Source organism: Pteropus alecto, unplaced genomic scaffold (assembly GCF_000325575.1).
Source record: "Pteropus alecto unplaced genomic scaffold, ASM32557v1 scaffold21, whole genome shotgun sequence".
Taxonomy (NCBI): domain Eukaryota; kingdom Metazoa; phylum Chordata; class Mammalia; order Chiroptera; family Pteropodidae; genus Pteropus; species Pteropus alecto.
The window spans coordinates 15633702-15649602 of record NW_006436282.1 but is presented as its reverse complement, the minus strand read 5'-3'; the positions used below and the strand labels follow the sequence as shown (position 1 = coordinate 15649602).

Genomic DNA, 15901 nt, shown 5'->3' with positions numbered 1-15901 from the left:
CACAACTTTGTATGTGTTAGTGCAGCAGTCCAGTTGTGGTCTGGGGAACCCTAAGGCCCTTTCGGGGTTCCATGAGGACAGAGTCATTGTCATAATATTACTAAGACCTTTGCCTTTTTCTGCTGTGTTGATATTTGCATTGATGGTGCAAAGCAAAGGTAGTGAAAACTGCCGGCCCTTAGCATGAATCGGGGTGGTGGCAGCAAACTGTACAAGTGGTCACCACATTCTTCACCTCAGGGCACCCAATTTTAGAAGACAATGCCAGTTTCATATAAGAATGTCTTGTAGCAGTGAAAATTTATTAAAATCTCGACCCTGGACGGCATCTCTTTACTGTACCGCGTGATGAAATGGGAAGTACATGGGAAGTGCTTTTGCAGCCCCAAGTACAGAATTGTCAGGTTATCTCAGAGGAGAGATCTAGTATAAAACCACAAAGAAACTTTGAACTCGAATGTTGTTGGCAGTGTCGTTGGTAGTGGTGCCAGTCTGAAACTATTGTGTATGTATCGCAGAGAGAGCCAATGGGTAAGTATATGAGAAATACTGGAAATTGGGGTTTTCATTGTGGAGGAAGGGAGATATTAATGTGGGCTTGAGGTTGCTGCGGAAGAATCTGCCATGTTGGATTTGAATTCAAGGTGTCACTATGAACTTATGATTTAAGATACTTAAAATATCCTTGCTCTGTCCGATCAAAGAGCCTAGAAGTAATGATACTTCACTAACAAGGAGCACACTGAGTTCTCACATCTTGATTTCTAAATGCCAGCGCTTCCTGGAGAAAAGATCATATCGAGGGCTGGGGCACGTGAAGTACAAGGCTAGCTCGGCACATTCGTCTTGCTGGAAAGCAAGGAGCTGCTCGGAGACTATCAGGTTGTATCAAACGGACACGGATGCTGGCTTGAAGGAGCTCCCAGTGGCCAAACTTGGGACAATTTGGGCATCAGAAAGAATGATGACAGTAATGGGTTACAACAGATGAATAAAAAAAATCCATGAATCTGTGTGGGAGGAAAGAGGAGAGAGAAAGAAAGGAGGGAGGGAGAGAGAGAGGGAGGAAGAAACTAATATGTTACAGAAGGATGCCAGCTAATATTTGAAAGAGTGATAGATATGAAATCACCGTTTTATAATCTCTAATATAGTAATTGGTTCAGGCAAGAGTTATCAATGGATTCTGAAACTATTGAGTGAAATGTTATTAGGGAGAGAAGGATATTCACAGAATCTCAAACATCACCCTAGTTATTACTTTTCTAAATACAAAGGAGTAAATTAGTTTTGCTAAGGAAAAATCTGGCTGATCTCATCTTGTCGACCAAACAGCATCGCTACTAACAAGAGACAGCCAGATATTCTGTGCTTTCTGAAGGAAGAACGCAGCACTACCTGTGAAGTAGTCTTGCCAAAAAGAAGCCGACTTGAATCTGATCGAGCTTCTAGGTTCAACTACCAAATTACTGGAAATCCAAAGGGACAGAGGAGTCTGCTACCTACCATCGGGGGAGGGGAGGACTGTAAAACAAAACCTCCAGACTGGCAAACTCTACAGTCAAAAATAAGTCATAAAAAAAAATTAAAAATAAAGGAAACACGAGGAAGGACTTAAGAGACCTGTCATTGGTTTTGATTAACAAAAGGTATCTAACAACAAAAGATGTCTTCGAAAAGATATGGGTGCCAAATACTGTTAAATTTACTTCCTTATGAAAAGTTTCAGTTTTTCCCCCAAGAACCATCTCAGAGTTAAGCTTTGTTTAGCATGGTGGCAGGTTTTCTTCTATTGTTGGTGGAACTCTAACTCCGTAAGTGTCTGCCTGTTTGTCCCTTGTGGTGATTTCATTAGATGGTGGGAGTGTGTTTGTATTAACCCTCCGCCATGAGTAAACTTGTTATACTCAATTCTGAATTTGTGTTCTCTAAAAACCAAATGTTAAGCTTTCATTGATTGAACCATTAACTTTCTAATTGTGTTTTTAAACAGGAAGCATGCATGATAAAAATAACCAGATTAGGGATGAGTAATTTCTCAAGTGAACTTAACTGACTGTAAAATTAATTCAATGCACAGAAAAAAGAAATCAAAGAATTTAAACAGCTTTTGAATACACAACTTTGTATGTGTTAGTGCAGCAGTCCAGTTGTGGTCTGGGGAACCCTAAGGCCCTTTCGGGGTTCCATGAGGACAGAGTCATTGTCGTAATAATACTAAGACCTTTGCCCTTTTCTGCTGTGTTGATATTTGCATTGATGGTGCAAAGCAAAGGTAGTGAAAACTGCTGGCCCTTAGCATGAATCAGGGTGATGGCAGCAAACTGTACAAGTGGTCACCACAGTCTTCACCTCAGGGCACTCAATTTTAGAAGACAATGCCAGTTTCACATAAGAATGTCTTGTAGCAGTGAAAATTATTTTATTAAAATCTCGACCCCGGACGACATCTCTTTACTGTACCGTGTGATGAAATGGGAAGTACATGGGAAGTGCTTTTGCAGCCCCAAGTACAGAATTGTCAGGTTATCTCAGAGGAAAGATCTAGTATAAAACCACAAAGAAACTTTGAACTCGAATGTTGTTGGCAGTGTCGTTGGTAGTGGTGCCAGTCTGAAACTATTGTGTATGTATCGCAGAGAGAGCCAATGGGTAAGTATATGAGAAATACTGGAAATTGGGGTTTTCATTGTGGAGGAAGGGAGATATTAATGTGGGCTTGAGGTTGCTGCGGAAGAATCTGCCATGTTGGATTTGAATTCAAGGTGTCACTATGAACTTATGATTTAAGATACTTAAAATATCCTTGCTCTGTCCGATCAAAGAGCCTAGAAGTAATGATACTTCACTAACAAGGAGCACACTGAGTTCTCACATCTTGATTTCTAAATGCCAGCGCTTCCTGGAGAAAAGATCATATCGAGGGCTGGGGCACGTGAAGTACAAGGCTAGCACTACCTGTGAAGTAGTCTTGCCAGAAAGAAGCCGACTTGAATCTGATCGAGCTTCTAGGTTCAACTACCAAATTACTGGAAATCCAAAGGGACAGAGGAGTCTGCTACCTACCATCAGGGGAGGGGAGGATTGTAAAACAAAGCCTCCAGACTGGCAAACTCTACAGTCAAAAATAAGTCATAAAAAAAAATTAAAAATAAAGGAAACACGAGGAAGGACTTAAGAGACCTGTCGACCAATGTACGGACCTTATTTGGATCGTGATGCAAATAAACTATGAGTTAAAAAAAAAAGTTTATAGAACTGGGAACGCAGACTTCAGCATATTCGCTGAAGATACAGCATGCAATGATACCACATCTACATTTGCTTTAAAATGGTTTGAAAGGAGGGCGGTGGGGTAGGGATAAAGATGAAGCAGTGTTAGCCACGGACAAATAATTGCTAGGGGGTCCACATGCGTGTTCAGTATACTATTCCATCTACCTATGAATGTGTTTGAAAGTTTTTATAATTATGTTTTAAGAACCACTACTGTGTCTCCTTCTGCAGTACATTGAGAAGTATATGTCATCTGTGTAGGATTGTTGCCAAAAATATTTAATTTGAATCTATCAGGAAGCAATCAGAAAAGCTTTACAGGAAGACATTTTGCAAGATAGTTATCTTGGACTATCTACAAAATTTCAGTATTAGAAAAGCAGCAAAAAACAATGTCACACAGACAAATCAAATACAATGCATGTTTCTTGCTTTATGTGTATCCCTCTTCCTCTGAGAAAGTTATGAAAGACATTTTGTGGAGACAGTTGCAGACCTTGAAATATGGATTCCTGAGAAATGATACTATTGAATTACTGTTAATTATTTTAGGTATGATGATGGTTTTGTGGTTCTGTAGGAGAATGTCGTTATTCTTGGGATATGTGTGCTGTAGTCTTTTAGGTTGAATTGTATGCCTGCAAATTATTTTAAACACATGAGAATTGGGTTGGCTCGTATTAAATCACTGTTTTCCTGGGTCAAAAACAAAAGTCAGCCAATGCCTGTGGTTCAACCTAATAGTTGTTGAAAGAGAGAGAGAGAGAAAGCACATGTGGTGACATTGGGGGTTCCAGGTGAAGAATATAAAAATATTTGTTCTATTCTTTCAAATTTTTATGTGTTTGAAGTTTTTCAAAATTAAGAGCTGGGAAAAAAATAGGTAGTCAGCATATAAAAGTGAACTCTCAGCAGATACATGTTTGTTAGGTTAAGTGTGCTGGCAACATTCTTTCTGGGAATAATTGCCTATAATAGCGTTTAAATTCTCTTGGAATTCTAAAGCTACTATAATTGATTCAGAATATAGAAAAGAAGGAAAGCTACTTATTTCATTGCATGAATTTTCATATCAGAATCAGCATATGACAAAGAAAAATAACTATAGGTGGGAATTAAGGAAAGAGGAGCATAGTAATATCTTTTGGAATCTTTTACATGATGACATTTAAAGACAGATCCACTTTTAGGAGAAAAATAGATCGTTGGTTTTGCAGAAACTGATGCCTATTTTCGCTCTCTCTTTTTTTTTTGTCAAGAGATGAAAAATGGCTGCTACCTGCGCATGCATGGCTTTGACATTCCCTGTAAGATAGGCTATAGCTCTAGAATTTGAATAGGAAAAGTTGTATCTGATCCTCCCTTCCCTCTTGCAGTGAGGTATCAGCTGAAGCGCATCTTGCTCAGGGTTACGAGGCCTTCTGGGCTGCCGGGCAGATTGATAAAGTTAGGAGATGGTGATGCCTAGTCTTCTCTAGAAGATTTCCCTAAGTGATTTAACAACCCCTGGTTTTATCCTTCTTTGTTTCGAATCCAAAACAGATCCCTAAAGAAGTGGCTGACATCTTTAACGCCCCCAGCGATGATGAAGAGTTTGTCGGTTTCCGAGATGATGTTCCCATGGAAACCCTCTCATCAGAGGAGAGCTGCGATAGTTTTGACTCATTGGAGTCGGGGAAACAGGTACGGATGCTTCCTTTCAAGGCAGGCATGTTCGTCTTGAAGCCTGAATCTTGGTTCAGGTATTCTTTTATTTGAACGTGGTCTGAGACTGTTGATATCAGTTAATTGTCGAGCATTTATCAGCATGAAGCCTTCATATGTTTTAAGAAACTGGTGAGAGTACCTAGCTCACTTTTGCTGTTTAAATTCTTTTCTATGTACAGTCTTTTTTTTTTTTTTTAATAAAGGGGACCTCACATGATCAAACCCATTTTCTGTGCAACCTCGGGGCTGCTGCCTGAGGTGAGGCTATATTCAGAGGCTCCCACACAGCTGGCAGGGATGGCTGTGCCGCCCAGCAATAGCGCGCACCACGCAGTGCAGTGCAGGAATGTGTGGTTAGCAGGAGACAATTGCGTCTCTGCTCCCGCAGTGTGGTTCTGCTGGCACCTCCCTCTTGGAATTGCTGGGGAGAGCATTTTTCTTTCTTTAATTACTCTGACCTGTGGCAAATACAAGTCACAGTTCTCTTAGAGTTAGATTTCCTGGAGGTTTATATTGTGCCTTCGCAATAGCATGGCCAACCAAAATATCTAGCCTTGTGTGGCATTTTCTTCTGAGTTTATTGTGGCACTCAGAATCCCTCATTCTTTCTTGACCATGGTCTCTCCTAAAAAGGCTGTAAATTAAAACCACCTTGCTTCAACTGGCCAAGTACAGGAAGGGAAGCAGTTAATTATATATAAGTGCAGGGCCTGCATGATTACTTAGCTGGCTGTGCATGTTCTGGCCTCGGTGGGAGCGATTCTTTCGCAGGTTGTGGGGGCCTCCTGTCTCTGTGGCCCTCACCTGACTTGATGTCTCCAGAGCATTCGATGCCACCAGCCACCTGTTTCCACTTCCCGTGGTGTCATATTCCTCTCAGTGTCACCTTTTCTTCTTTGTTGTCATTTCTGTTTTCTATCCCCATATGTGGATGTTGTCCAAGATTTTGTATTCAGACCTTTTCAAAGCTTAGTGATCTCAGGGATTGGCCTGTTTTCAGCTATTACCTCCAAATTCTTTAAGGCTTGGCTTCTCTCTCCAACTCCAGATGTATTTCTGACTGCCAGCTGGCCCGATCCTGATTATTCAAGGGAGATATGAAGCCCACATCCAGGTCGTCTGGCTGGCTTCTCACTGTTACCTCTGTCTTTGATGTTCGTGACCCCTCTTCCTTTCCCATCTCCCCTACTCCTGTCCAGGAGTTGACGAATCTTCTGCCCTTTTTCTCACCTCCATCCCTTCCCTTCTCTTCCCTCTTCAGCTCCCAAGTGCTCACAGCCTTTACCTCACTTGTAGAACTGAGCTCTGGTCATGATCCCCCTTTATCAGAAATCGCCCGTCCCTCCATTTGGGCCTGTTGGATCCACCACGGAGGGGGTGGTTCTGAGCAGGGCAGGACGTGTGTAAAGGGCCGAGCCGGGGCCTGGCACGCGGGAGGCATTAGAAACAGAGCAGGGGCTTTTGCTTCCGTGGTGACTGCTGCTTCTGTGTCATCAAGCTTGCCTTTTCCTCTCAGCCCCCCAGTCTGACCCCAGCATGCCCTAGGTGGCCTGTGACAATATGCTTAATCGATAAGAGTGCCCTTAATCGATGTACCTCCCTGGGAAGCTGCAGATGCTACATTTCCTTCATTTTACAGGTGATGAAACTGAAGCTCAGGGAGGTAAGATAACTCACCCACGGCCCCACATCTGAGCAGTGGCCGAGCTCCTAGATTTGGGATGTTCCAAATCTGGAATTACCATTTCTCCCCCTCTGAGCCCCCGTCGCTCACTTCCCTGCCTGCCGTGCTGCAGTAGGTCAGACAGAAACTGCCCTGACTCCCTCGCCGTGCACTGTTCCGCCCTGTGCGTACTCCAGTCCACGTTGTTCATGCTGCCTGTGGGCTCGCCGTTCAGTTTTCTAGAGTGTACCCTGGTTCAGACCCAGTTCAGACACTGCTTCTTCCGGGAAGTCTCACTGGGTTTTCTTTCTTTCTGTGAACCATCATGCTTGTGTCTCCCGTATGTCACTGATCCTGTCCGTGATTACTTGTAGACCGGTCCAGCTCCCCATTAAATGATAAGCTTTGATGGAAGGGGCCTCATACTCAGATGGTGTTTTCCAGCTTTCCTGGCCGAGATCGCTTACTTGTGTTGTCCGTTTTCCCTTGTTCCACGCATCCAGCAAGCATTGCGAACGAGCCACCCATGGGTGGAAGCGGGAGGCTCGTCTGCCTTTGGTCACTCGGCCTGTCATTACTTTCCAGTCTGTTTCTTCACGTCATTCGCGCTTCAAAATAAAAAAAGCAGCCACTCTTATCTCCTCTTCCTTTTATTTGCTTACCTCCTTGATCGTGATGACCAAGGCTCACGACATATTGCCTAGTTTTGATTTTAAAAGATAACAGATCCCAGAGAGCAGAGAGCCGTGTGAGGGTTGTAACCAAGAATGCAGCGAGGCTGTGCAGAGTAGATGTTTGCTTCATACAGACCCACGTTAAAAACCTTTTTTACACCTTGTGGAATAAGGAGAATAAGCACAGGCTTTGGATTAGGACTGTAGCCAAGTTCTTCTCTATCAGAACTGGCCACCAAGGATACTGATTTCTCGCCGGCTGACAACTCAAAAGATAGAAAGAGCAAGAGGACTGCACGGTTGGCACTTGCTGCTCCAGGGTGTGATCTAGGCAGAGACTTTGGGTAACAGTGACATTTACACGTGGACCCCACTGCCCCGAAGCAGCCTGCAGGGGCCGGCTAAGGGCTCTGCGAAACAGATGTTTCCTGCCCTCGGAGGTAGCAGCTTCATGGTGGGTTTCCTTGGGAGCCAGCTGTGCACTGCTCTTCCTTAATCATAAACCCTGTCCTGCTGGTTCCCTACCCAGGGCCCACACACTCTCCATCCTTCTCAACCGGCCCAGAAAGCTGCACCGACTTGCACACAGTATGTGTAGCAATGCCAACTTTCGCCTCCCTTAAACACGTTTTTGAATTTCACTTTAAAGAAACTTCCCGTTTGTGTCTCCCCGCCCCCTTTTTTTTTTTGAAGCAGCTGCACCACAGCTATCAACAAAGGAACAAAGTAATTTAGCTTTGAGCACACACTCATTCCAATTACCCATAATAATTCATAGGAGACATTTTTAAGCTTAAAAAAAAAAAAATGCTGGATATAGGCAGTTCTTTCTCTATCCCCCTGTAAGTTTTTCCAGTTGTCTATTATATCTGTTTTTCTCCAGAGATTATCTGAGCTCAAAGAAGTATGTAATTAAAGTCAGGAAAAGGCATCGGGAGGAGATAAAGATTCCTCAACCAAATGTGGTGTGATGAGGGGTCATTGCTCTATCGGGCGTGGGAGGGAGATGTCGGAGGCAGCTGGGGGTGAGGACTCCAGCCCTGGCCGCCAGCTGGGAGGAGACTATTCGTGGGTCTCCTTTCTGATTTGCAGTTCTTTCTTTTCCCTCTGCTTTCTTTCAAGCACGTCATTTAGAGAGCCCAGTTTCCTTTTTATTAGTTCAAAAGAAAGAAAAAGTCATCATTGGAAAACCTTTTTAAGAGTCGTACAGTATCGTCTGCTCACTGGGGCCTGTTGGTTGCTGGTCGCTCACCAGCTGGAGACTCCTGTGGGCCATGTAAGTTTGGAGCTTTCCATCAACCCCGAGGCAGTTGGTAAAGGAGCCACTGAAGTCACCTCAGGGAGGGGAGTAAAAGTCTCCAGTCCTGCTGGTGGGATTGCAGGTTGATATAGCCACTGTGGAAAACAGCTTCAAGATTCCTCAAAAACTTAACATGGAACTACCTTACGATTCAGTCATTCCACTTTGGGGTATTTATCTGAAGAAATCTAAAACACTTAATTCTAAAAGATATCTGTACCACTAAATTCACAGCAGTGCTGTTTACAATAGCCAAGATGTGGAAGCAGCCTAAATGCCCATCAATAGATGATTGGATAAAGAAGTGGTACATATATACAGTGGAACATTACTCAGCCATAAAAAAAATGAAATAGTAACCATTTGTGATAACATGCATGGATCTAGAGGGTATTATGCTAAGTAACATAAGTCAGATAGAGAAAGACAAACACCACATGATTCCACTTATATGTGAAATCTGAAGAACAAAAGCGAACAAACAAAACAGAAACAGATTCGTAGATAGAACATTTTGGTAGTTGCCAAATGGGAAGGAGCTGGGCTGGGTGAAAAAGCTGAAGTGTTTAAGAAGTACAAATCGGTAGTTACAAAATAGTCACGGAGATGTAAAGTACAGCGTAGGTCAGTAATATTGTAATTATGTATGGTGCCAGGTAGGTGCTAGACTAATCGGGGGAATCACTTCGTACATTATATAAATGTCTATAACCACTGTGCTCTACACCTGAAACTAATATAATATTGACTGTCAACTTTAAATGGAAAAAAAAAAAGTCTCCAGTCCTTTCCTACAGAGATACGTGCCATCTGTGGAAGGGAGGCCCGCTCGCCGACTTGGAGGAGACGGGCTTAGGTGGCTGTGTGAAAGGAAAGCCGGTGTGTGGGAGGGAGCAGTTTTCCCTCATGTCGTCTTCCCATGTGTTTTTGGTTCTGTGAACGCGTTCCAGCCCTGGCAGGAGAAACTGAATTCCACCAGCACTTAACAGTCACGCAAGAAACTGGCTGAGGCTGTGGACATATACTGAGTTTTTGAAATCAATTCGTGGGCCTAAATTTCTGTAAGCTATAGAAAATGTGTGTGTGTGTGTGTGTGTGAGAGAGTGTGATGGTAAAATACACATAACATGAAATTTGCCATTTTAATCATTTTTAAGTACAAACAAGTTCCCAGTTTCTTGCCGACAAGATATTCAGTGGCATTAAGTAGACTCACGGGGTTGTGCAGCTGTCACCATTATCTATTCGCAGGATGTTTTCATGTCTCAAACAGAAACTCTGTACCTATTAAACAATAACTCCCATTGCCCCCCAGTCCCTGGTAGCCACTGTTTGTTCTTTCGTTCCATGTGACATACGTGTGTTTTTAATTTAGCAGGATGTGCGCTTCCGTTCCAAATACTTCACAGAAGAGCTAAGAAGAATTTTTATAGAGGACACTGACTCAGAGACGGAAGATTTTGAAGGATTTACGCAGAGTGATCTGAACGTAAACAGTAACCCAGAAGTAAAGGTAATAATGATCAACATGAGGAAGTGTGGGTTATGATACTTTTAGTTCTGCTTCTGAATTTTTTTTTTTTTGCCTGTAAGAAGCCACTTCACAGGTGAAAAGGAATTCCTTTTTCTTACGTGATTATCTTCTAAGCCAGTTAACAGAATATGAAAATTGCTATTCTAAGGCAAATTCCTGGTCCACTAATCCATTATTCTCGCATAGAAAAACCAGTTTTCTTCCTTTGGTGCCTTTGGAGTTTGGGGGGCTGTGTCCCAGGTGTCTCTTATTGTCCCTTATCAAAGAATTTATTTCAGACTTTTTGAACCTCTTTATCTAAAAAGAGGAGGATCTATCTGGGAGTAACAAGTTTCTTAAAGTCATTTCTTCTTGTGTGTGAACTAAAGTTCTTGGGTTTGGAGTTAATTTGGCAAAGACTTAACTATGGTACAAAGTGTTACCCTGTGCATTCTCGATTTGGGGGCTGATATGCTTTTTAATGATAAAGGTGACCCAGGCCTACTTGAGTCCCGAGAACAATCTGCTCTCAGGACTTTGCCATCAAGAGACCTGATGGTTGATTTCTTCTTATTTCATAATGTTTAGGCCAGTTTATTGCCAACTAGTATTTGAATCTCAGGGTCACTTTAAAGAACAGCCTTTGGATTTCTTTTAGGCATAAAAGCATTTTCTGCTAACTGAAAAATAGCATACATTTATCCCAAAAAATCAGTATACCGCTTCCTTCTTCGGTATTGAGGTAAAGGATGGAAGTTAAGCTTCTTCACATTCAGATACTCCTGCAGAACCACTGCTGGCGTGGAACCTATATGGAAGTTTAAATAAGCTGCTTGCTCTGTCCCCCGCCTTTTCCTAGGGGGAACTTAAGGCCGAAAGCCCTAATGGTAGGCTGCCTTGTTTGATGGTGACTTTTTTCTTCTGTGAATAGCAGCACGGAGCTGTGCCAGCCTGTGGGGCCCAGCCCTCCCTTGGTTTCTTTACAGAAGCTGTTTTTATGGCAGTTCATGTGTTCTGGCTAGCAAGTCTCCATTCCCTGGCCAGCAAGACGCTAAAATCCTTCCAAACCCTGATGGGTATCATCTACTCTTAGTGGCTTATTTATCTTCTGTTCTTTAAATGATGGCTGGTTATTCAAAGGATTTGTGTTTCCAGCACAAGAAAGTAAATTACCCCAAAAGTCTTTTCTCCCCCCTCACGGTCAATGAATTTAGGATATTAATTGTGACATGTTATGTCAACTCTGATATAACTCATAGCTCAGGGGAGGTCCACCTGCAACTTTTATTTTAAAATTCAGTGAGAAAACAAGCCCCGTTTTCTCCCTTCCCAGCTTCCTGCCCACTCAGGTGGGAACTGGTGAGACCACCATTCCAGATGACGGGAAATCGTCATACCCCGGTGCCTAGTGGTCTTTAGCCAAAGTTGAAGCAGCCACAGCAGAGGTGCTGGCCCTTGCGTTCTTTCCCTCGGCTCTGAGTGTCCACTGGTATTTTGACAGTTTGCTGTTTCCCTACTTCAGTCCTTCGTTGTAAGCTACTCTCCATCCTTGGTGAAGGGAGGTGGGTTAGATGATGATTATGATAAATAAGCCAGTCTGGGGATATGTCCTCTGAAGTTGCCCAACAGTGTCTTCCAAAATTGGATTTCTCTGCGGCCCATGGTTTTGAATTCCAAAGCTACTAATGTAGAAAGTTCAGGATATTTAAAAAAAAAAAAAATAGATAGTACAGTGTGGTCTTATTTCTCTCCTTGGCCTGTCGTGCACCGATGCGTATACCAAGGTTTGGCAGTTATCTGCATTATCCTCCCTCTGCCTTATTTTACCTTGAGTCCAGCTAGAATTCAGGGGGTGGTCACTGAGGAGGCAGCAGAATCATTTCACTGAATCCTGGGCCCGTCCTGGTGCTCCCCGTTCTCTCCTCCCAGCACTCCCTTGGCAGAGTCCCTGACAAGCTCTCAGACTCAGCTTTCCAGCTTGTGGTCAAGGAAAGATGCCCAGGAGACGGCCTTGATCTCGATGTTTAACCCTCTATTATTGGTAGGACTCCCCTTGCATCTGAGATATTCTGCATTGTCACCTGGGTAATGTCACCCTGCCGTTGCCTTCCATTCTCACTGTGTCCTCACGTGTAAAACTGAGTTATGTTTTAATGCCGGAGACGGATACCGAGTAAAGTTTGGGAACGGGATGAGTTCTTGAGCTGACTGAACAGATGTTTCACAACCTGCACAGCTGTCTGCCTCGACGCCACCCAGTTACAGAAAAAGGAGGGGGCTTCCCTTGGAGTGAGGACTCATCATGTCTTGGAGACGACATTGCCAGTGACCCCACTGGCCAGTAATCTGCCTGCTCCTTGGTCAGTTCACTGAGGTGAAGTCCTCTCTCCTGTCCCTTTTCCTCATGAGTCCTCGTCCTGTTTAGGGCAGAATAGTCAATATTTTTTCTTCCCCAGGCACTCCCATTTCTAGCTGAAGGTGACTCTTATGTCTTGCACACGCTTTGACACACGTTCCTCCTGTTACGTGGCTTCCGGATGTGCCAGCTTGGCTGCTCCACTACGCAGGAGTCGTCTTTGTCAGTCTTTTGCTTCCAGCCTGATGCTCTGAGTGGAACCTAGTCTGCCAGTGGGTGTGGGTGGGGCAGAGTGCAGTAATAGGTGCTCTTTGATTTTATTCATCAGCAAAGTACTTGAGCATGGAACTGAAGAGTTCACAGAGAACTAAGAGTAGGAAGAGGAGGCTTTCAGCTATTTATTCTTTTCCTAAAATCATGTCAGTGTGTTTAAATATGTTTTTTTCAAAGTCTTATAGACATCTTTGCTTTTTCTCATTTTGTTAGCTCGACGAGTCAGAGTTGAGTGACGACAGTAAAGCATCCTTCGTGAGTGAGGAAGAGGAAGATGAAGAAAAGGCTACCCCTAGAAGAAGCAGGCCTAGAAGAAGCAGTATTGGCCTTCGTGTAGCCTTGCAATTCCCCACCAAGAAACTGGCAAAAAAGTCAGATAAAAACAGTTCTTCTGAGCCACTGTTTTCCAGCTCATGCTTACAGGACCCCCAAAAAGCAATTCTTGGGAGAAAGAAAAGCTGCAGACAAGGGAAGGAAAGGGAAGATTCTGTCTCTGAATCTGAGGATGACTCCAGGGATGAAGGCCAGGAGGGCTCCGACGCGCTGCTGAAAAGGACCATGAACATCAAGGAGAACAAGGCCATGGTAAGGCCCCGCGCAGGCGGTGGGAGCCAGCTCCGGGCTCTGACCAGCGGCTGCCCAGGCTCACAGGCTGCGCCCTTACAGCTTGGCTTCCGGCAGGAAATGAGCTCTGGGTGTTGTGTGAAGTGTCTCTTTTCCTGAACCCCAAGCAGTTATTATCTGATAGCTCTGGTTTGGGAACAGAGACTCTCAGCACCGTTTTTTAAAACCGTGCTGGGAGTCTCTGTTCCCAAACCGTGCCATGAAGTTCTACCTATGCAGTGGCATTGGAGGGGAGGGGGCTGAACAACTGGCCTGTTCCCAGCAGAAGAGCAACGTGCAAATAGGATGTTAGGAAGCCACCTAAGAGTTGCAGTGTGTGGGTCAGACAGGTGGCTTTCAGCCCCCAAAACTGTATTGTGATGACCTGCCCTGGTTTCGAGACATAATCCAAAGGAATGAAAGAGGTCTAGATGCTAAACTGAACTTTAAAATGTCTTCACTAGAAAAATTAATAGAACAAGGTGAAATCTTTGTTATATGTAGCTTTTCTGTATGTGGTAAATAACTGTTTGCTTCATAATTTTGTATATATAGAACTTTTTAAATCACTCACTTTTAGCATTTTGATATATTTTTTAATATTTTCTGTTTAAAAAGTGCAATGTAATGATACTGTATATATAATCTTATGTGTCTAATAAGTTACTTAAAATATAAAGCTTTTAGGTGGAATTTATCCTGAAACATTATTATTATTATTATTATTATTATTGTTATTATCGTCATTATCTAAGGCAAATTTTAGCACTGTATCCGTCTGCATCTTTAAAATAAGAACTGTTGTTCATGATCTTTTAGTGACATCCATACATTTGTATAAATCTGGAACTAAAAAGAATCCTAATGAAATTGCCTCACTGCATATTAATGCCTATTATTTGGTATTCTTAGGTGTTTATTTGGGAATATTTTCAGAAATTATTGATGAGAACTTAATCAGTTTTAGGAGCTCTAAATAACTGACAGAATGATCTAGTTGAGAGCCTTTTCTGTTTTGAACATAGTGAAACTTGATGCAGGTGTGTAAAATGCTGTTCCAGGGTCACTGCTAGTTAGTGGCCCCATCAGGATTCCAGCCTGATGCTCCAGGACTTTTCATTGTGTCATGACCTTATACATAAGGAATGGGCATGGGTTTCATTCCTGTGAATGATATCAGCATCTCACCTCTGGAGATGAAAATCGTTACACGCGAGGTTAAAATTATAACAGCCCTCGAGCTCATATGTAAACAACTTTAGTCACGTTTCTCATGGCTGCGAAACTGAAGACTCGTGATAAGGTGTGAGGTCAACCAGACTTGGCAGCACTGACGTACGATGCTTTCTTTCGTTCTGCACTTCAGCTCGCTCAGTTATTGGCGGAACTGAACTCAATGCCAGACTTCTTCCCCGTCCGGACCCCGAACTCAGCTTCTGTAAGTGGAACTCCTCGTGATCACTTATCGCGACACTGGCGAACACAGCCGGGTGCCAGGTGGCTCGTGTTGAGCAGGCACCCGCTGCATGTGTCTGTGCTCTCGCTTTCAGAAGAAGAAAGCCGTGCGGCGGGCCTTCTCGGAGGGGCAGATCACGCGGCGCACGAACCCCACCCGGAGCGCGCGGCCGCCCGAGAAGTTCGCCCTGGAGAACTTCGCCGTCTCGGCCACCAAGTTCACAGAAGAGTACTACAGTTTCAGGAGGAGGAAGACAATCAGCGGGGTATTTATTTCACCATAGGAAACAGATGATTCTTAGTCTGAGCCAGTGGTCCCCTGCCACCAGTGCTTGTCACAGTCACCCCAGGGCATGTGCTGAGGTTATGACTCAAGTGGGTCTGCATTTCTGCTGTGTTCCCAGGTGGTGCCCCTGAGCCACCCACACTCTGAGAAGAACCCGGGTCTAAACCATAGGCCACGGAGAGAGCCCTCTCTCCAATCCGAGCAGCGGTCCAGTGGTTAGGGACCCCAGCTTGTCTCCACTGGAGGCCACCCAGGCTCTTTAATGGCTCCAGTGGGCTTTGCGGTTTTGCTTGGCGGAAAGCACTTTTCGGAATGAGGCCTCTCATGTGCCTTCAGCCTGGAGGAGGAGACTTTAGACCCTTCCTAATTGTGGGTTCGGCTGTTCAGCGTGGTTACTTCTCTGTCCTCAGTTTATAGCAGGTGGCCAGGTATCGCTCAGGTGAAACCTGGGCTGCTCGTTTATCATACCACCTCGCCATGAAGGAAGCTTGGCACTGTGTGGCAGGAGCTCAGTACACGACTCAATGAATGAGTCCAAGGAAATAGACGAGGGACGTGGTTGACACGAAAGGTGCTAGATCTCAGGACAGTTTAAAACTTTTTAATGTGTTTTTTTCTTAACCTCTCGCAATACCTTACGTCAGGTTCTGCTTCGGCTCCTTTGCAGGGGAAATGCCAGGGGTATAGACGGCGGCACCGCATTTCTTCTTTTCGGCCAGTGGAGGACATCACTGAAGAGGACTTAGAAAATGTTGCCCTATCTGTTCGAGATAAAATCTACGATAAAGTTCTGGT

General features: G+C 44.0%; 1 protein-coding gene across 3 annotated transcripts in view; it reads left to right on the top strand.

Annotated features, from left to right (window-relative positions):
* Positions 1 to 15901, top strand: part of CDCA7L (cell division cycle associated 7 like) — a 58514-nt gene that overhangs the window by 38847 nt on the left and 3766 nt on the right. For 2 of the 3 annotated variants that reach the window (XM_015589471.2, XM_006911979.3), the window contains exons 2-7: positions 4819 to 4959; positions 9996 to 10133; positions 12976 to 13347; positions 14732 to 14803; positions 14916 to 15086; positions 15774 to 15899. In XM_015589471.2, coding sequence (XP_015444957.1) covers positions 4897 to 4959; positions 9996 to 10133; positions 12976 to 13347; positions 14732 to 14803; positions 14916 to 15086; positions 15774 to 15899 — 942 coding nt within the window. In that variant the 5' untranslated portion in view covers positions 4819 to 4896. The remainder of the gene's footprint in view (positions 1 to 4818; positions 4960 to 9995; positions 10134 to 12975; positions 13348 to 14731; positions 14804 to 14915; positions 15087 to 15773; positions 15900 to 15901) is intronic. The other variant, XM_006911980.3, reaches the window with a different exon arrangement.